We start from the raw sequence: 22,495 nt of genomic DNA, 5'->3' as shown, positions 1-22,495 counted from the left end.
TGGAATGAAATAACTGGATCCAAAATTATGTATGTTTTAATTAATTCAACAAGCTAAACTGATGTAATGAGACATAGTTGGAGCTTAGGGAACAGATTTTGTCCTATACCAGAATAGTCTATTAGTGGTTCTACCCTTTCCCAAAGTCCAGTGGATTCAGCTGCCATTTTTGGACTTCCCAAGTCTTAATCCCAGCTCTGCCATTGACTATGTAGTTCTAGACAAATCACTTAACCTCTATCTCAATTTTCCCCATTCTATAAAGAGGATAGTTGTCTTTACTTACCTTCCTGACAGAGCGATATTAAGATTAGGGTGTGTACCGCCTTACAAATATAAAGGACACATTTTCAAATGGGCCTCACCTGGCCTCCTAATATAGCACCTGCAATTTTGTGAGTATAGAGCAATCAAAGGTGAGAATAAAATAATATAGACTCTATCACCATTGCAGGAACACTCTGGAAGTCAGATGTCTACAGCCTATTTTTACCTGAAAGTTAGTTACACTTGTACAATTTTAGGTGCAGACAGAAATTGTGGGTGCAATTTTAGAAGCAGTTTTCTCCTTCAAGATTTGCTCGACAACATGCTCTAAGCATGTATTATCATTCTGTTTATTATTCATCCTGTACTCTGTTTCAGACAGTGCCCAGTACCGGATGCTTCAAAGAAAGATATAAACCCTCTGTAATTCAATTAATTGTGCATAGGGAGAAATTTCTTTCCTGAGTCTAGTTGAAGATTACTTTATACTCTGAAGCTCTTGTAATTGTATTTTAGTGTAACTGCAGAGGCTATTCTTATTTGTACATGTCTAAATCTTTTTTAATCTTGCTGTAGCAATAAGCCACATCAGTATATGTGAAAACAGGGTCATGGTGAATACCCAGAGGATTTTTGGATACACAAGATTGAGAGCAATTGACAGAATTTGGCAATTCAAGATCATCTTCTACCTCTTAATTTCTCTCCCCTTGCTTTCATTTATTTTAATGTTAACTTCACTATTGAATTCAGTAAAACATTTAGAGATATAACTTTGTGCATTATGAGTCTAAAATAATCTTATCTGAAACACACTCACCCACACAAGGTCATGTCCCCCAATATCTGTCTGTTAACTGAATATCTTGAGAGAATTTGTAGTGTAACATTATTCCATATGTAGTAAATGTGGTATTTTTTTGTGGTGCCAAAGCACTCTAGCTTGAGTGCTGAAGATGGTTCATAAACACTAATCACCGAACATTGTAACATGAATCTTTGGTGTCTTATTACTTTTACAACAATGACTCCCATCCCTGAATCAATGAAATAATTAATGTTGTGCAGAAAATTGCATACAAAAATAGCCTCACAAGCTCATATTTTGTAACTCTCAGCCTTCCTTTCTCTTCTCCCCACATGGGTGATATCATCCCCCCTACTGTTTTGTCAAAGATTATAAACTCTTTGAGATGGGGACCTACTATGTTATGTCTGTAAAGTGTCATGCACATCCATGACTATGTTCAAATAAATACAAATATTACATGAAATAATTATCCTACACACCTTCCCGACTACAATTATAGCCAAGTCAATGTTGAACTATAGCCTAGTCAAGGTAAGAATGCTAGATACACTTCTCCTTTCTCCCCTTACAACTCTCTCCTCCTTCTCACTGTTGTAGAAGTTTCTCATCTGCTTTCCCCCTTTAACTTCTCCACTTGCTCCAGTGACCCCATTCTCTTCCTTATTCTGTTCTCCCTTGTGCCCACCCTCATTCCCTACCTTACTCTTCTCCTTAACCTCTCACTCTCCTCTGGCTCTTCCCCTCACAATACAAACAAGCTTTAGTCTCTCCCACCTTAAAAAATCTAGCCCATTCAATGAGTTTGGAGATGAAAGAGATGAGCTGTTTACAATTGAGTTCTGGAGCTCTTCTCCTCCAAATCAATCCTAGGTCCTCTCTAATCCAGCTTCCAACCCTTGCACTGTCCTGAAACGTCTCTCGCCAAAGTCTCTATTGACCTCTTTCTAGCTAAAGCTCTGTATCAGTACTCCATCGTCATCCTCCTTGACCTGTCAGCCACCTTTGGCACTATCACCTTTGGTTCCTCTTCTTGAAATCCTGTCCTCCTTGGGCTCCTGTGTCTCTGTCCTGGTTCTCCTCTTACATCTCTAATAGCTCTTTCAGCATGTCCCTCAGAGGACCCTCCTCATCCCTCCTCCAACTCTCTATGGGGTTCCCTTCTTTTCTCCCTCTACCGTAACTCTAGATGAGCTCATCTACAAAGACAAATTCAACTACCATCACTATGCAGATGGTTCACAGTTCTATTTCTCTACTTCAGATCAGTCTCCTTCTCTTCAAATTAAAACCTCAGTCTGTCTCTCTGACCTCTCCTTGTGGATGTCTAGCTACCAGCTCAAGCTCAGCATGGCTAAACCGGAGCACCTAATCTTCTCCCCAAAGACCTCTCCACCCCCTCCTTTCTTGATCACTATGGATGGCATCACAATCCTTCCTGTCACTCAGGGCCATAATTTATGCATCATCTTTGACTCAGACCTCTTGCTTGGTCCTCACATCCAGGCTATATCTAATTCTTGCCAATTTTCTCTGCATAATATCTCTAAGAGATGACCTTTCCTATCCATCCATATTGCTAAAACTCTTGTCCAGGTTCTCATCATCTTGCATCTTGATTATGGCAAATCTCTCTCTCTCTCCCCCTCCCTCTCTGGCCTTGACAAATGCAACCTTGCCCCACTCCTACCCATTCAGAATAATTTTCATAGCCTGTCACTTTGACCATGTCATCTCTCTCTTTGCCTCCCTCTACTGGTTCCCCCTTCTCTATTGCATCTAACATAAACTGCTTGTATTCGCTTACATAGCTCTTCATAGTCAATCTCCGCTATTCATCTATCATCTTTCATTCACAATTGAGATGTCAATGCTTGCCTCTGATTGGCCTATGCTGCCAGCTTCCATTGCCTATTTGTTAAATTTTCAGATAAGCACCTTTCTCCACAAGCTTGGGAGGAGCTCCCATGAACATCTCGAAAACTACCTCATTATCCACTTTCAATTCCTCCTCTAAACTCTTTCCCATGATGTATATGAAAAACTTGACAACAGTTAGGCTGCTGGTGCACAGAGACCACCATTGGTTAAGCTGCCCAATACTGTTTCATTGTTTACTTGTTCTTCCCCATCTTGTCTTGCCATTTTATAAGTTCTTTGGGGAAGGGAATGCCTTTTTGTTCTGCGTCCGTACAGTGCCTAGCACAATAGGGTCCTAGTCTATGACTAGGGTGCTTAGGCACTACGGTAACACAAATAAATAATAAATAATAATAATAATTAATAGATGAAAATGCAAAATTGGTCACTTTAACTCTAAGATCTATTAATATTCCACCAAATGAAAATTCCATTTGGTGGAATATTAATTCCACCAAATTTAATAAAATGGAAAGGTCCTCACACCTTTTCTGCAGCCATTATTTGGCATGCAGGGAGTGACCTCTATTGACCTCCCCTACTCAGCCCAGCTATAGTGGAAAGAGAACATAGGACACTTACCTGATATGGCCCTGTGACACGGTGTCTACATTGTGGGTTGAGGAAACCACGCCCCCTTCACTCTACTAGGCATGCTCCAAGTGCACTGGTATAGAAGGGAGCAGCTCAGCTCAGTTGTGGCTGACTGCTGGGGAGGAAGGATGTATGCTGCTGTCTCCAGCCAAGGATCAGCCAAAGCCTGAGGCCATGGGAACTGGAGATGCTGCAACCCAGGTAGACACCAAGGTATCTATGGATACCTTGCTGAGTCCAGAGTCACAGGGGACTGTGCAGACCGGAGAACTGGGAGATAAAGGAGATGCCCAGACTGTGACAGCGGGAATGATGGTAGGAAGCAGCCCAGGGGAATTTGATAGGGGCCCAGCTAGTGAACTGGAATTTTGAGCCACTGTGGTTTGGTCAGACACCCTACCCCACCCACTGATTCAGTGGCACGTGCCCCTGCCCTGGGCTGGGGTCTGGTGTAGAGGGAGGGCCTGGAACCCCTACCCAGGCTGCCACCCCCCTTTCTTGTGTGTGGCAGCCCCCATCCTGACTGACTCTGGCTGCTTGGTCTTACTGTCCTGTCTCATTAGGGTGAATTTACTGACTGGCCACTAGGCCTTACTTCCCTGCTATGGGGGGTGAACCTATGGACTCTGGCCATTAGGCCTTACTGCTGTCTCACTGGGGTAAATTTACTGACTGTTGCCATTAGGGCTTACTGCCCTGATGACAGAGGTAAATTTACTGATTGTAGCTACTAGACCTTACTGCCCTGTTAAGAGGGGCAAATCTATTGGCTCTGGCCATTGCACTGCATTGCCCAGCTATTAGAGGAGAGTACATTGACTTTGGCCATTAGGCCTCCTTTCCCTGCTAAGAAGGGTAAGTATATTGACTTGGGTTTAGGAGTGTAATGGGGCGCACTCATCACGCACTGGATAGTCCCCCTGTGAGCAAAAGGACAGAGAGGGATGAACTACAGGAAGAACCTTAGCTTGACTCCCCCCAGTCCCCTCTTGAACTGGCCAGGCACATAGTGGGGAGTAGGCTACTCCAGAAAAGGGGACGAATGTTCCAGAGCAAAGGCAGAGCAGGGGAGTCACAGTCCTTTTCCAGGGCTGCTCCAGAAATGCTGCAGCTATGTGCTGCCCCTTACCCAAGGCAGACTGTACATTTCAAATGTAGCCCACGGCGAAGAAAGCCACAGTGGAAGTAGTGTTTCCTTCCTACACAGGCTACCATTGTAGAATGTGACCAGCTCCAGATACTACAATAGCCATCATTATTCATACAGTGAAGAGGTGATAAGCAGTGCCCTGAAATGAGGCTTGATTGTTTCTGAGCCTCAACAGTCTAAGCAGGTCTCAGTGACTTGCCAATCTGGGGTGGTTGCTAAGCAGCGCCATGCGGACAGGCAGTTAATCAGCAGTCCATGACACTGTTTTCAAAATGACTTTTTTTTGAGTTGTCAAACTCTCTCCTCCGTCCTTTAAATATTACTGCACATTTACCAAGGAGAGAAACAGCAATGGGAAATGCAGAGTTTAAATGCTTAGAAGACTAGTGCCTTATTATAGAATTATACCTCTGCTCTCTTTTAAAATGAGCAGCTGTAACCATCTGTCTCCAGGCATTGACATGTGTGGGGAACAGGGGCTCTCTCCACCCCCTTGCCTGTCATCTATACTCTCCTTCCTCCCACTCCAGTTTGTAGCACATGAGGCATTCTCAAACAAACAGACAAAAGAGAGGCTCTTTTCCTTATGAGAGAGGGGGGGAAAAAAAGGCAAAGGTGGCCTGTCTTTCAGACAGTCTTTCTGGAGTCAGCTCTAGGAGCTTGGTCTATAGGGTTCCATTGCCCCTTAGTGGGCCTATCACCAGCCCCTCCTCTTGGGGCGTACTGCTTTTCAGCTTGTCCATGCAGCGTCAGGCGTGATGACTCCTGTGATTGTCTCTCTCAGTTGCCCTGTTTCTGTTAGCAGTCTCCGAGGTGAAGCGACTCTCCTCCTGTTCTATGAAATGGCATGCTCCATGTGTATTTGGAGGCCAGACAGTCCTGGGGCCTGCAATACATTCTTTGCATACACAGACAACACACCACTGGTCTTTATAAAATTAAACCTGTGGAAACAAGACTAAATGGCTCAGTCTTGGTTTATCCCAATTGCACAGTTTCAGGTGCTGCTTTGTTTCCCTCTGCCCAGCATCAACGGGTATCAATGGGCCCAAATCCCTGCAACTAATTCCATCCCCATCACTGTCCATAATGCAGCAAAAAGCATGGCTTAATAGCAGGTCTAGCCTGGGACCTTTGGAAATCAGAGTTTAAATTGCTGGTCAGGATAAATGGAAATTCTCTAGGTGAGAAAAGGCAAATATATTTACATAAACTCTAAACAATGTCAGCTCAGATGAATCCTAAGGCACCCATACTGTTACTTTGAAATTGCTATGAACATCTGAAGTTCTACCCATTACATCCTGGATATATCATACAAAGGAATGGGTCCCTCATGGCTTTTTCTTAGGCTTTAATAACTTTTGTTTGATAGAAGTATTTTTGAACAGCCTTTCACCATCAAAAGCAAAGCTTTTAAAGTTTCAAATGTTGCCACAGGGACTCGCATCTACTGTAAATGCAGCAGGTCCAGAAACTCCAGAGAGTACAGAATTAGAAACCTCAGCAAATGCACTTCTTGGGGTCAAACTAGTATAAGGTTTTTTACTTTTCAAGTATTGATCTTGTCAGTAATGAAGGCCACAGAGTCTGGGCTGTGATTGAAGTGAGCAGTGAATGACATGGATTGTAAGGATTTGATGAGGTATTAAGGATATATTTTGAAAGCGTTGCACACCCTGGGACAAATTCTGACCTGGATGCACTGTGCAAGATGGAGTTTCCAACTTAGCTTGACCCAGTGCCTAAAGTGTGGTAAATAAAATTCTGAAGACAAAAAACGTCCTTTAGCAGCAGCCACATAGTGAGTTTCTATAAGCTTTTCCATGGTATTGATCAGTGTAGTGTCTGTGCACCGCAAACAAATTAATGGACTCCTCACAATACTCTTAACACAATACTTTTTCTTAACTTTCTTAACACAATACTCTTAACCCAATACCTTAATTGTATTGATTGGGAACAGAGACAAAAGAGATTAAGTAAATATCAAAGTTCACACACAAGAAGTCTAAGGAAAAATCTCTCCACAAAATTCCACTCTATTAACTTTACCAGAAAACCCAATCTACCTCTCCCTGGTGCAGAGTTCATGACCTGCCTGCTACCACCAGGAGTGGCCATGGGAGCACTGGGAAGTGACATTGGAGGAGGAGGAGGAGGAGGCATCTCCCTAGACTTCCTGGTGTGGGCAGCAGAATCTCCACAACTGAATGACAATTAGGATGGGCCTTTAAGCAAGGGACCATAGTGTCATTATGCCTTAAGATTTCTTCCTGTCACCAGACAGTCAAGTGGCAGGTAGATGCCATAGCTTTCAAGGGCTCACCCTCAGCCCCTAACTGACAGGAGTCATTTTGTTCCACACACTGGCCCTAATCTCTCATCTTTTTGTGTATAGTTGCTTTGTAGAAGTTATTGCAGCCTAGATATGGATGAAAAATGTTAAAATAATTTCTGTAAATATGTCTGAGTTGTGTTTGTTTCCCCACCCAATCAAAGTTTCAATTAAAAAATTAATTGCAAAATCCAAAATGTTGGAGAATTTTGTTCTGTCTCAGCCTGGGGAGATAGAAAGTAACCGAATTTCTGTACACGTGCCATCTGTAATTTTCAAAATGATTATGTAGGAATAGAATACCCTCATGAAGAGGGACAAAGAACTTTCCTAACTGTTGTTAATGGTCCAATCCAGTTTAACAAAAAAACTACATTTTGCATCTTTTGTTCCAATTAATTTGTTGTTGATGTTGCATCAGAGGTCATATGATTTCAATGAACCCTATGGAGTAATAGCAAATGTCAACTACCATCTTTCTGTACCTAATGGCAATTACTACCTCATTGCAACCAGTTTCAGTTATTGATAATGCTCTGTCATTGTGTCCACAGAACCCATGGCAGTTACCATGAACTATATATATATATAAATAGGGAAGGGGACAATAAGAGGGATATAAATTAGAGATGACTGGAGGATGACAGTTCTGTTTTGCAGCAACATTTGAGGTTTCAAAATCGCTTTCATTTTCCATTGGAACACAATCAAAACATTTTGACCATTTTTGTAAAAACTAAATTGTCAGTAGTTTTTAGCTTGAAACCTGAGCTTTTTGATTCAGGAAGCAGGAGATGGTTCATGTCTGGCTAGGGCACTGGCTGAGATCTGGGAGACCAAGGTTCAAGTCCCTGCTCTCTTGGAGTCAGAGTGATATAGGATGAAAATCTCTGCTCTGACTCAGGCAGAATCCCAGGCTAATGCTCTCACCCTCAGGCTACAGAGTGTCTCCTGTCTCACCCCCAATCCCCGATGAAAACATCATTGAAACTAATATATCTCAGCAAAACAGGATATTTTGATATTTCATTTAATCTAGAGAATTCTGACCAGCTCTAGTATGGATATTATGCTAAAGATCAGAATCACAGGGCCTTTTAGAAAGAAAAAATCTTTCCTCACCCCAAAGAGAAGAAAGAGGAAAGTGAATCCAAACCATCAACCATCAGAAAAATATCATTCTCTAGGAAAAGTATAGAGTTTCTGCAACAGCCAAGCCTAGACTGTTTTAAACTGTTTGTTATAATTTTCAAGTAGTTATATAATTTGATGGTAACTACTATGCTTATGGAAAGAACAAATGTGAAACAATAGATCAATAAAATAAAAATTACAGCTTATTGTATCCCAATTCACTGTCTCAACGAGGCTTTCTGAAAACAGATTTAGGAAAATAGCAGGCTCCCAAGTCAATGGAAACGCATTATAAATGCCTCCCCTTCAAAAGATACAAAATCCTGAGAGTCCTCTACTGCCCTCAAGCCATGGCAGAAATCTCAATGAGAGCAGTATATTCATAGATTGCATCTGAGAGCTTAGCTGCCAAAAGCTGTCTAAAAAACAGGAAGAGCTTTTCCTGACACACGGGCTATGAATCACTCTCAATCAAAATTGATGAAAATTAAGGGTTAGCATCTGACTTAAATTTCAGTTCATGCTGGAAGCTGTGTGGTGATTGGTGGCACACTAATTACAGTGAGAGCAGATGCTGGAGTAGCAGCTCTGTCACCCTTGCAACAGTTCTTCTGGCAAGTGTGCAGGGAGGGGGGTTTGCCCTCTTCCTCTTGTCTCACATGTACCAGGGAGGTGCTAGCAGGGAGCTGTACCTATACTCCCCATTAACATTCTGCCCACTCTTTACATGTGGGTCTAGGGAAGCAAGCCCCTTGCACTCTTTGTCCTTTCACACTTGATTTTTCAAGTGAATAGCCCCGCTGACTTAAATGGGACCACTCCTGTGAGTTTATGCTGCTCAAGATGAGTATGTCATGAAGATTCAGGATCAGTGATTTACTTTTCCAAACAACTCTTCTACGAAATACTTTGGTCAACATACTAAAGAGCTACATCAAATTATATTCATTTCTGACCATTAAAAAAACCCAAACAGAAAAATCAAAGCAAGGCTTGTTTGCCTCTCTGAGCAATTTCACGCATCAGATTCTGGAAAGTCTATTTAATACCTGTTGAAGGTGGTGCTGTGGGTTCTGTTGATAAGTCAGGTGATGGCAAACATTCCTTGGTGAATGTGATGTCATCAAGTGCTATGTTGCCCCTGTATCCTTTCCCAACTTGCCCTTCAAAGGTGATCTGAAAGTCCTCATCTGCATCCAGAAGCACCAGTTTTCTCTGCCAGAAATTTCCCTGGTTTCCAGTTAGGTGGAGTAGGATTTTGTCTTGGTTTGATGCTGTCACCTGATAGATGGTTAATGATCCAATGTTCACACCATACATATGGTAATAAAATAATATCTGCAACCAAGAGTAATGACATTAAATACTCAGTAGAGAACATTATGTATATTCTATTATAATTATCCCAAATTTTCACTACAGAAGCATCCTCAGTTCTCAGAAGAGCATCAAAATTGCTAAATCATTCATTATCCAGGCTTTTAATTAAACACAAGGAAAAATATCATAGTAGTAATCTGTAGAACTATTCCTTCAGTAAACTAATGAAAGCTATTTTGGAAGCCAACATTTCAGGGCTTATAGAGCTGCTGGTAGTCTTCTTCTGAGCAAATTTCACATTTAAATTTAAAACTATGAAAACTGATGACACAGCAGAGGCAGGGAGCAATGTATAAACAATGTCCTTTAACATATGCAGAGTATCTTGAATCACTCAAGTGTGACTCTTCTCAGGCTAATTATGGTGTTGTTGCTGGACTCTGAAGTGCCTCGCCTGTACAGAGCTCCTTCCTACCCTTGTATGATTGCTTCAGAGTGAGCCTCTACAAAGAGACAGTAGGGAAAATAGAAGGATTCATAAGTAAAAAGAGAAACAGAATATTGAACATAATGACTGTGCTCAGGTAAGATAACAGTAGATAAAGTACAAGGAAGAACCACAGTGAAAGGAAGATGTTGTCATCGCCTGTGAAGCATTTATTCTTATACTTTGTTCTTTCAACCACATTCTAGTCCATGACAGAATTTTACCTCTCACTCCATGACTACTTAGGCTACTTAACAGGCTCTTGTGATGGATTTAGCAAAGACTTCTTAAAATAAATTACAACTATGAGTTCGATATTTTCAATTAATATCCTGATACTGAAGTAAAACTTGATGGTCTATAATTTATGGGATCATCTTGGCACTTGACAAAACGTAGACTCAACTCTCACTATCCTTCAGTTCTCTGGTAGACCAACTGATTTTAATGACAGATTACATAGTATACCTACCATAAAGTTGTGTTCCTTTCTATTAGTATCACTTTCTACTTTTTGAAGGATACTGTTTTGGCTTGACTATATCTTGCCTTTTAACCACACTTTTTTTCCCCCTTGCCTTCTGCCTCCTTTTACATTTAGCAATTTGCATATCTTCTGTAGTTGAAATGGTGAGTGCATTGAAGTCAATGGGAGTTTTGCTATGGCTCTAATGTGTATACTTAAGTAGCTTCTGCACTGACTCCAAGGAATTTAGACTCATCTTCATTCTAAGAAACAAGAAAATGTATCTACACTGGTGCAGTCCTGGGCATTGAAACCGGTATTTTTTGTGGAACATAAGATTTTGTATATCAGATGAATACACTGGTCAACTGAGATTGGAATCTGAATCTCGTGGTGGCATCAACTGAAAATGGTATCCCCATTCCCACCGTAATATATAGGTAGCTAAATATGCAATTCTGTGCATTAGAGAGAACCCTCCTGATCCCTGCAGGGAATCAATGTACTCTGTGAAACACAAGATTTTATCATCCTTATTTCATTATATTCTTTATTCCATTCCATGTCTACTTTGCCTATCAACCACTGATGCTCACCAGCACTTCTGAGCATCAAAATACAGTTGGCTACAGTTTACAAAGCCATCCAGCCAGCCATGTGTGTGCATGCCAATATGATTCAAACCCGAGTTCTCTTTGAAGAACTTGTGTAAAAGGAAACTTCAAAACTGCAGAGATGTTCAAAAAAGTTCTTTGAAAAGTGTTAAACCTGGTTATGACTGTTTCAAAAATAGGAAAAAGGTCTTCTGCCTGAAGATTAAAGGCAATTCCAAATACCTGATAAACACATTTATTCATGAAAAAGCTCATTGTTGCCAGCTGTGACCCTCCTCCATTCTTTTGGCACTTAATATACAGTATAAATCAATATTCATACAATGGACCATTTATCATTCGTTATTCTATATTTCTTCAAAGCATATTTTATTGTTTACACATAGATGTTAAAAGGAGTGGGACTATGAGTCTGAGAGCATAATGAAAGAGGATTTAGACAGAGATCTTCAAATATGGGGGAAGATTTTTTTTCAATATATCTTTTTTCAGAAGGCTGTTAGGAAACTGATTTGAAAACATAAGTTCATGGCCCAGAATTTCCAAATTAAGTGTTTAATAGTTAGTTTATTTTTTCTCTGTTGACAAACTGATTTACTCATGTTTATTAGTATAATAAAATCTAATCATTTTTGTTTAACATTTCCTGAATTTCTTATCTATAAAGGGTTTGGGATTTGACAAGATAGAGAAAGTGAAATAAAGTGATCTGAAAACATCAAACCAACCAAAACTGTTAAAAGTAAATTCCCCAAATCACTATTACTTCTCTTCTTCTATATGAACTATCTGAGTAAGGGGTTAAAGTCTGAGCTGAGGTTCCATTTGAAAACTCAGTAAATCTATTTAGAAATGTTTTTGGAACTGAGGCAGTCTAATCCAAAGAGCAGCTCTGCATCTGTACACTCAGAGGATCTCAATCAGCTCAAATCAAAAGGCTCTTTAAAAATCAAATTTAAAATTATCAGCATCAAGAAGCAATGCAATGAATAAGACAGAGTCCATCTGGGCAAAAATTACATTGGGGAAGATAACTAGTAGAGCTTCTCCTACGCTAGTGCTTGGGGCGTGCTATAGACCTCCGGGATCTAATTTGGATATGGATAGAGCCCTTTTTAATGTCTTTAATAAAGTAAATACTAATGGAAACTGCATGATCATGGGAGACTTTAACTTCCCAGATATAGACTGGAGGACCAGTGCTAGTAACAATAATAGGGCTCAGATTTTTCTAGATGCGAAGCTGATGGATTCCTTCATCAAGTAGTTGCTGAACCGACTAGAGAGGATGCCATTTTAAGATTTAATTTTGGTGAGTAGCGAGGACCTCATAGAAGAAATGGTTGTAGGGGATAATCTTGGCTCAAGTGATCATGAGCTAATTCAGTTCAAACTGAATGGAAGGATTAACAAAAATAAATCTGCAACTAGAGTTTTTGATTTCAAAAGGGCTGACTTTCAAAAATTAAGGAAATTAGTTAGGGAAGTGGATTGGACTGAAGAATTTATGGATCTAAAGGTAGAGGAGGCCTGGGATTACTTTAAATCAAAGCTGCAGAAGCTATCGGAAGCCTGTATCCCAAGAAAGGGGAAAAAATTCATAGGCAGGAATTGTAAACCAAGCTGGATGAGCAAGCATCTTAGAGAGGCGATTAAGAAGAAGCAGAAAGCATACAGGGAGTAGAAGATGGGAGGGATCAGCAAGGAAAGCTACCTTATTGAGGTGAAAACATGTAGGGATAAAGTGAGACAGGCTAAAAGTCGAGTAGAGTTGGACCTTGCAAAGGGAATTAAAACCAATAGTAAAAGGTTCTATAGCCATATAAATAAGAAGAAAACTAAGAAAGAAGAAGCGTTAAACACTGAGGATGGAGTGGAGGTTAAAGATAATCTAGGCATGGCCCAATATCTAAACAAATACTTTGCCTCGGTCTTTAATAAGGCTAAAGAGGATCTTAGGGATAATGGTAGCATGACAAATGAGAATGAGGATATGGAGGTAGATATTACCATATCTGAGGTAGAAGTGAAACTCAAACAGCTTAATGGGACTAAATCAGGGGGCCCAGATAATCTTCATCCAAGAATATTAAAGGAATTGGCACCTGAAATTGAAAGCCCATTAGCAAGAATTTTTAATGAATCTGTAAACTCAGGAGTTGTACCGAATGATTGGAGAATTGCTAATATAGTTCCTATTTTTAAGAAAGGAAAAAAAAGTGTAAGGTTATGCATTTAGGGATTAATAACAAGAATTTTAGTTATAAGTTGGGGATGCATCAATTAGAAGTAAGGGAAGAGGAGAAGGACCTTGAAGTATGGGTTGATCGTAGGATGACTATGAGCTGCCAATGTGATATGGCTGTGAAAAAAGCTAAAGCGGTTTTGGGATGCATCAGGAGAGGCATTTCCAGTAGGGATAAGGAGCTTTTAGTACCATTATACAAGGCACTGGTGAGACCTCACCTAGAATACTGTGTGCAGTTTTGGTCTCCCATGTTTAAAAAGGATGAATTCAAACTGGAGCAGGTACAGAGAAGGGCTACTAGGATGATCCAAGGAATGGAAAACTTGTCTTATGAAAGGAGACGTAAGGAGCTTGGCTTGTTTAGCCTAACTAAAAGAAGGTTGAGGGGACATATGATTGCTCTCTATAAATATATCAGAGGGATAAATACAGGAGAGGGAGAGGAATTATTTCAGCTCAGCACCAGTGTGGACACAAGAACAAATGGGTATAAACTGGCCACCAGGAAGTTTAGACTTGAAATTAGACAAAGGTTTCTAACCATCAGAGGAGTGAAGTTTTGGAATAGCCTTCCAAAGGAAGCAGTGGGGGCAAAAGATCTGGTTTTAAGATTCTACTCAATAAGTTTATGGAGGAGATGGTATGATGGGATAATGTGATTTTGGTAATTAATTGATCTTTAAATATTCAGGGTAAATAGGCCTAATCCCCTGAGATGGGATATTAGATGGATGGGATCTGAGTTACCCAGGAAAGAATTTTCTGTAGTATCTGGCTGGTGAATCTTGCCCATATGCTCAGGGTTTAGCTGATTGCCATATTTGGGGTCAGGAAGGAATTTTCCTCCAGGGCAGATTGGAGAGGCCTTGGAGGTTTTTCGCCTTCCCCTGTAGCATGGGGCATGGGTCACTTGAGGGAGGATTCTCTGCTCCTTGAAGTCTTTAAACCACGATTTGAGGACTTCAATAGCTCAGACATAGCTGAGGTTTTTCGTAGGAGTGGGAGGGTGAGATTCTGTGGCCTGCGTTGTGCAGGAGGTCAGACTAGATGATCAGAATGGTCCTTTCTGACCTTAGTATCTATGAATCTATAAGAAGATTTCTGATAGTTACTCTCCTAACATGTCTAGTTCTATATGGAATCAAACTAAGATAAAGCTATATTGGTATAAATCAGCAAAACAGAATGAATCACCACAAAATTCTAATATAAAAGATGGAACACCCTCTTTTGCAGGTTAAAATGAAAACAAATGATACAATTTGTGCAACCAGGCAGGCATTGGTATTGTCTTCAATCAAGGGACTGGAACTCAAGTTCTAGGATGAGGATGGATTAAGAATTTCAGCCATATAATTAGTAGTGGAGATACTTCAAGGTGATGGGAGGAGGAGTGGTTGTCTTGAGATCAGAACAGCAAAGAACTGCTGAGCAGATGTACATGTAAATGGATAAATTGAAAAGGCTGACACTTCTACTAGTAAGCTGGGTAGATATGTTAACAGTGATTTACTCTATTTTGCATTTACGAATTGCAATTATATTTCCTGAATGCTCACTTTTAAACTCAAGATTCACTAGATTCCTTTCCCTAACTTTCAGGGCTGTACACAACTTAGGCTTCTCTTACCTCTGCCCACATCTCCTTTTATCTTTCACCTTTTCTTTACTCTACGGGCTTCGCCTTCAAACTTCCATTCCCTCCTCCTTTGAATGTCTCATAAAAATATTTCTTACAAAGGCCTCAAATCCTTATTCCTCCAGTAGTTTTATGCATGCATGCTCATGTGTGCAAGTCTGGGTGCATGAAAGAAGGCAGGAGTTAAATACTGGAGGAGGAAGAAGGAAAGACAATGGTAAACAAAATTATTTCTGCTAGTGAAAATACATAGAGTTGGCAATATTTATGATTGATTCGCATGTAGGGTTTATTATTTAAATAGGTAAGTGGATGCGTTATGCATGCATTACCAATTAGGTTAGCAAGAATGCTTTAATAACCCTCTTTTAATAGACTACGTTAATCAGTCATGTGATAACCCCATTTATCTGCACATTGTAAAACCTTATAAATTGTAGAAAACAGGAGTAAATGAGTGGAAAAATACAGTATATAAATAGAGCAAGTAATACTATAAAAACATTTCCCCCCCCAAAATTCCAGAAATCCCTTTCTAGTGTATTGTGACTGCAGGAGCCACAGGCATATCTGTTTTAAGCCACTGGGTTAAGAAGATACAAAACAGCAGTTTAGCAAAGAAGGCAGATGATGCACTGAAAATAGACAGCCTTTCAATCCATTTTTTCCAAATGTCTACCAGGCTCTCTTTGGGACCAATGACAAAAATGTTCTGTAGCACTTTGATGAATAAAAGTTTACTCTTCCCTAGTTTCCGATAGATCAGCGAGAAGAATCTTATCATGTATTCATCCATTTCCGGTTACACTCCCTTGTATCCAGTTGTTAATGTACCTCTATTCAATTTCTCCATTAAAGCAAAAAGCAGATATATGCAGGTTTTTCAGTGCTTTTGTTACATAAGCTTTTTCTAAGACACCCACTAAATAGACAATATCTGCTTCTACTACTGACTACTTCCAAATCTGCCAGAGTACTTAATTTACCAACAGAAGTCATTCTTCTTTGATCTTCTGCATCTCGAGAAACAAAATGTTTGTTTGGTAATTGGTTTCAAGGTCAACATAGGATCAGGATCATAATGTTTTTAGAACACTCCAGTTTTCTTTAAGAAACATGTTACTGATTATTACTTTGAAGCATTCTACAAATCAAGCTCATACCTCCCAGTATTATGCCTTTACATACCTTGCAGTTTTTGCTCCTTCTGCTTAGCTTGGGACTGAAAATCCTGGCCTTCTGCTCTGGCAATTGAGGGAATGAGCTCTTTATGAAGATGTAATGACCAGATGGCCCTTGCAAGGTATGATCAGCAGCTGGTCCAGGGCCAGATTTCAGGATGCTGCCAGTTCTTAAATTCCAATCGAAGTCATCATTCTGATCCTGCTTCCAGGCACAAAGATCAAATTCAAAATCACAGTGCCCCATGGATGTACCTGAGAAAAATAAAATATACTGTGTAAAAATATGGGTAGATCCAAAGAACCAGCTTATAACCAAATAGACAAACAAGTGATTTATCTACATCCTCACAAAGAAAAAAACATGGACTTGTTTTATTAATGAATCTTTTTAATAGACAAGTGGTTGGTATACTATCATAAAAAGACTGCTGATAATTAGATAATTTTAAAAGGATTTCTGATTACCAAACAGCCTCTGTCCTTTAATTCTAGCTTATTTTCTCTAACCATTTGCTCTCAGTAAGAATTAACACACACATTTTAATGGGCAATATGCAAATCGAGATGCTTATAACTGAACATTATTTTATGTCTATACATAAAGCTGTCAAAGTCTGATTATATTATATGTATAAAATGCATGTTTGATACTTCCTGTACAGTTGTTTCACAAGTTTCAAGGACTTAGATTTTTGTAAAGTGCCAAATTGGTCAACATTTTAAGTCAGCTACTCATATATATTTATGTTGACAGAATTACAATATTCTAAGAGTTTTAGCTACATTTTCTTATAATTTGCTGATAATTACAAACCTGAACCAAAGCTCCCTAAAGTTAATGGTTGTTTTTGTATTTACTTCAGTAGGGTTTGGATTAAGCCTCAAATAATTCTTCTTGTTGTTGCTGGAAAGAACATATTTTGAAGCCAAATTCTTAAATCAGGATGGGTCATTTGGTTTGCCAAAAGAAGAACTCACAAAAGCCTTCTCTTAAAGTACAAACAGAACCTGAGCCTTTTCAGAGGTCTGATAAAGGTCAAGATCTAAAAGGTAGCTGTATTTAAGTGCCATTTGTTTAGAAGTCTCAGGAGAGAGGCCAACAATTCTTCAAGCCCTAGTGACGGGCTTTACTAAAACAACATGGCCAAACACTCCCAAAATTTCTCTACTGGAAATGACAGGTTTCAGAGTAGCAGCCGTGTTAGTCTGTATTCGCAAAAAGAAAAGGAGTACTTGTGGCACCTTAGAGACTAACAAATTTATTAGAGCATAAGCTTTCGTGAGCTACAGCTCACTTCATCGGATGCATACGATGAAGTGAGCTGTAGCTCACGAAAGCTTATGCTCTAATAAATTTGTTAGTCTCTAAGGTGCCACAAGTACTCCTTTTCTTTCTACTGGAAATGTAATTGCCTGTGAAAAAGAAGCAAGGAAAATTCAAAAATCATCAATGAAAATTCAAGCAAAATTTGTTTTTCTTGACAATTTTTGTTTGTGAATATAGTGTAGATTTGAATAATAACTAAAAAGTCTATGTTGTGCTAAAAGGATTAGCACATAGTCATTCAACACATAATAATAACTTTGAGTTATGAGTAACTGGCCAACAAAATTCATATGCAGCCACTATGTCTGTCCCTGTTCATTTCATTGAGTTTTAAGACTCCCACACTTGCTAAATCCATCTCTCTTTAGTAAAGCACTTATGTACATGCTCAAGCTCCTTTCATATAGGAGCATGTTTTTCTGACTCGGGACCTGAAACTATATTGATATTTAATACACCAACTAATGCTATACATATTATATGTAAAATCCCCTTTAGCAAGTACCTCTATGTTGAACTGTGAACCAAGAGATATAAAGACAAAGCCAACCTGTTGCTTCTGGAGTAATGAAACAGGGCTAGTGAATTAGCTAGTTAATCAGTTTGACAACAGTTGAATAATTAAGAAATAAACTATTTTATATTAGGAATGTTATGCATGTGATCAAAATTATATTGGCCACACAAGACCTACATGAAACACCTGTATCAAAAGAGGTAATTAAATAGAGCAAAAGCTAAACTATTTTAAGCTAATGTCCCTTTCTAGTCTGAGAATTTCTGAAAAATTACAATTTCAATCTTACAACTGGGGAAATGAAAACTTAATTCTGAAGTATATTGTTAGCTGGCAAAATTAATGAGCAAGATGCTTTGGAGAATTTCAGTTGGCAAACTGATGCTCTATGATTGTTTTGCCAGCATTTCAATGTAAATTAAAGCTTTGGGGCCTTTATATATATAATGAAGCAATTTGAAATGGGTCATTCTTCCAGTAAAAATGGAGTAGAAAACTAAAAACTCAGATTACAGTTGAACTGCTTAGTGATACTGCCATATTCCTTTTCACAAAACTATTTTACTTATGAGCAATAATATCTCTCTTTAGCAGACAAGATGTGCAGATCTTCTCTTCCCAAAACTGCACCCTTACTCAGGAAACTTATAGCCAAGGTTCCACCTGCTTCCTCGGGCTCTCCACCCACATGTTTCATGTTTGGAGGGTGGTACCAGGTTCTAAGACCTGCTCTCCTCCCCATCCCCTGAACTAAGATGTGGGGAGGCTTCACAGGGGTGGGGGTTTTATTTCTCTCCTGGACATAGAGCCAGGTGCAATCTGGGCCCTAACAATTCGTTTACTAAATTGACGTAAGTATTGTTTACTTAGGGTGAAATTCATTCTTACAAACACAGCGGGACACCAAGTTACCAGGATTTGGTAGGGAATTCACTGTGGGAGAGAACAGAAATGGAATTCATTTCACCCAACTCCAAAGGCAGGTCAGAGGGTGGCTGTGCCTCTTCAGTGGCACTCATCCAGCCTCTGGGCTCAGAAAAACGCTGTTGCCCTTCTGAGTCTCTTTCAGAAGTATCTGCATACAGTAAATATGTATCCTGCTTTTAGCCCACTTCCAGTAGGTACTTCCACATCGGCTTATTCAGAGCTGGTTCAGAGATCCCCTGTAGTAAGCCTCAGTGTACAATAAAGATGCCTGCAGTTTCCTAACACTGTTGTAATAATGCTGCAATATATTCTGCTGTGATGATACCATTCTGTGGTTACTATACTCCTGTGTAATTACACTAACAAAGCAGTACTGATGATACACTCCAACATATTACCTTATTTGAAGAACCATAGCTGTGACAAATTTAATCAGCTATAGAATGACCAGTGCTTATCATATTAGATGCCTGATAAAAGCTGTGCCCTGATCATTCTCTCAGCAGCAATCTGCAGGGATAAATCCAAGATAGTTGAAAGAGCTGACTGTCCCCAGAGTAGCTTTAGTCTGCCCACTAACACTTGTAGTACCTGATCTGCTTTCCAGCACAAATATCCAAAGTTAAAAATCCATCCTCTGTAAAGTGTCGTAAACAAAAACTCCCTTTATGACAAGACACACTTCTGTACAAAAGTAAATCTTTTATCCACAAGACGGATTCACATACTGAACAACATACTACTAGCAATAGTGTCTCAGAAGCATCATCTTTTAGAGCACTGTTACATTAACTGTCTTTGTGGGTATTGCCTTGCCATATTGCTCTGTTAATGTTTTGGATCATCATGGATTTTGCAGAGATTATGGGCCAGATTCCCTCAGTCTGGAGCAGAAAGGTGTAAAATCACAAATTTCTGTAGCAGCCTGGCTCTCTGCATTCAGGGGAGGCAGTGGTATCTAGAGTTATGGCCAAGTGTAAGGGACTGCGGAAGACTTTGTTACGCCCTAGCTAGGGAACTTTCGCTTTCTCGAGCCAAGAGGTTACTGTGGGACATAGATAGTTGCTTTGTTATTGTAGGAGATAGTTCTTGAAGGACACAGCTGCTGTGTTATTGCAGGATATGTTCTTAAAGGACATAGCTGCTTTGCATGGCCCTTCGCCAGGTAGTAGAAAGCCCCCCTTTAAGAAGCACCTAATTCTATATTCATGAGGTGTTTTTGTGTAGTGCTTATTAACGCTGACCGTCTGCCCCTTCATTTGACTCCGTCTCAGGCAGAGCTCTGGTGTGCTGGGTTCCCCGCCTTCGTGACTGCAACGCTTGGAGTCCCCGTTGCGGGTGGGTCACTAACCTTCAGTAAAGCCAGTAACTCACAGCTGTGTGTAAGCCTCGTTTTTCTCAGAGTACTCCTGTCAGGCCTGTGGTGCTTCGAGCACCTTGGCCCAGAACACCAGGGATCCATAAAAGCCCATCACTGAAAGCTACTAAACAGATGTGCTGAATCAGCATACCCTTCAGGCTTCCTGCCCCCACTCCCATCCTTGGCAAGCACTATCAACTTCTGGTTTTCTCCATTTGAACCCTGCAGATTTTCCTCCTCTAAGGACTCCACAGAAGCCAGCACAGACCTAAGACTTCTGGGGCAGTCGTTTTCAAACAGTCATTTGCAGTTTAGCATTTGGTGAAGGGATCCTTCTCTGGTGGCTCCACAGAATGAACAATTGTGACAAACAATTGGGGGTGGGCTGGGGAGGGCGGTATCCTTTAATGGCTCTCTGTTATGAGGCAGATTACAGAATGAAAAAAAAAATGGAAACAGTACTTTTCTGGGGTAAATTAGGATAGACTTTACCATGACATAAAACTGGAAAAAAGCTCACAGTTGAAGAAAGGTCATCCTTAGGTCAAGCCTGGATTATGACATGAAAAGAAAACCCGTTATTGTCCATGAGAAAGTTTGAATAGGATATGCATACCATAAAACTAAGTCTTGTAATGGTAATGGGCACCAACATATTTTGTAACCATAAATATTTACAGAAAAAGCAATATCAAAGTCAAATATCTGGATTGCTTTTCTTTTTACTTAAGTTTATGTTTCATATTTATGAGAATTTTCTTCTGCCAAGCCACATCAACAGCCAATCCAAAACCATCAGTCCCAAGTATTACTGAATGACCACCTAAATCCGGTTTACACAGAACAAGAGTTTCACCATGAACTGAGAGATGTGAAATCTTGAGGATAAATTGCAGAGTGCATAAGCGTGTACTAATCTGATACTTCTGGTGATCTGAAAGAATGAGTCAAAATGAGTTTTGTGATCTCAGCATATAGCCTAGTGGATACTTTTCTTCAGCACAAAACCACTAATCTACCATGCTTGGCAGTTTCCATTGTGAGTCGAAACTGGGATTGCACAGGAAATCATGTTAACTAACATTCACAGAGACAAGTTTGTGGGGAAGACTGTATAGTATCTGCCTACCTTATATCCCTTATGTGTAGGCTCAAACCCAAGCTATAAAGGCCCCACTTTCACTACTATCAAATTCACTGCCAATTTTTCCCCCAAACAAAAACCTATTAGACTGTAAATTTGAGCAGTCAGCAATATTAGGGTTTGATTTATATTTGTGTCTCTAAAATGAAAATGGAGACTTATTTTGTACTGTTTAAATGAGTACACAGAATTAGAAATATAGGTACACCTTTTCTGTTCTTTTCTTTTGGGAAATTTGCCTTGAAAAAACAATCTAATCTTTATTTATCATCATCATCCAAGCTAAGATAAAGACTCGGGACACAAGCCACAACTTTTATATGCCACTTCAACAGATTTTTCACCGTATTCACAAAGGTGAATGCTTTCTTCAATAAATATTTTTAGATATTGTCTCATCCTATTTGTGCAGTACTGATTAACCTGTAGCTGGTAAGCTTATGTCTTTGATCTGGTAACCAAATTTTAAAATATAAGAAGTGACTATTAAAAGTTATGGAGTCACAGAAATTTATTGAGAGCAGAAGCGAGCTGATCAACTATTTATTGCATGCTGCAGATTAGATTTGACTACATGGTCCTTCAGTTAGTTCAAAGGAAAATTAAACTATGATGCACACATCTGCTGTTCACTTTAGTGACCAAGATTTTAATGAGCGAGGTGGCTGCAGTTTATGTATTTTTAAAAGCATTTTTTAAAGATGATTTCATGAAAAACAACTGAAGTCTCCAGATTCTAGCTCCAATCTCTAAGAATTTCATCTGTTAACATTTAGTGCTGTGAAGAGAAGAGGATGTGAAAAGGAGGCTAGGACCCGCTGTTACCAGAGCAAGTTACATTAGGATATGTTACAGAAATAATGCCCTCAGGGGAACACACAGGAGACATTTCTATCCATTGTTTTCTTGTTGGCAAATTATAGTTAGCTGTTCTCTAATTTTTGCATTGGAAAAGTATCAGAAAATGGAAGGAAACACTAGTACCTATTAAATGCAAGAAAAAAAACATTAAGAAAAAACAAAACACCACATACATTGTTCAGGCAACATA

General features: G+C 39.6%; 1 protein-coding gene across 1 annotated transcript in view; it reads right to left on the bottom strand.

Annotated features, from left to right (window-relative positions):
* Nucleotides 1–22,495, bottom strand: part of MALRD1 (MAM and LDL receptor class A domain containing 1) — a 481,748-nt gene that overhangs the window by 201,768 nt on the left and 257,485 nt on the right. Inside the window, 2 exon segments of the mRNA XM_043509412.1 lie at nt 9,261–9,549; nt 16,174–16,421. Coding sequence (XP_043365347.1) covers nt 9,261–9,549; nt 16,174–16,421 — 537 coding nt within the window.

Source organism: Dermochelys coriacea, chromosome 2 (genome assembly GCF_009764565.3).
Source record: "Dermochelys coriacea isolate rDerCor1 chromosome 2, rDerCor1.pri.v4, whole genome shotgun sequence".
NCBI classification, from domain to species: domain Eukaryota; kingdom Metazoa; phylum Chordata; order Testudines; family Dermochelyidae; genus Dermochelys; species Dermochelys coriacea.
This window is presented reverse-complemented; position numbering and strand designations above follow the sequence as displayed.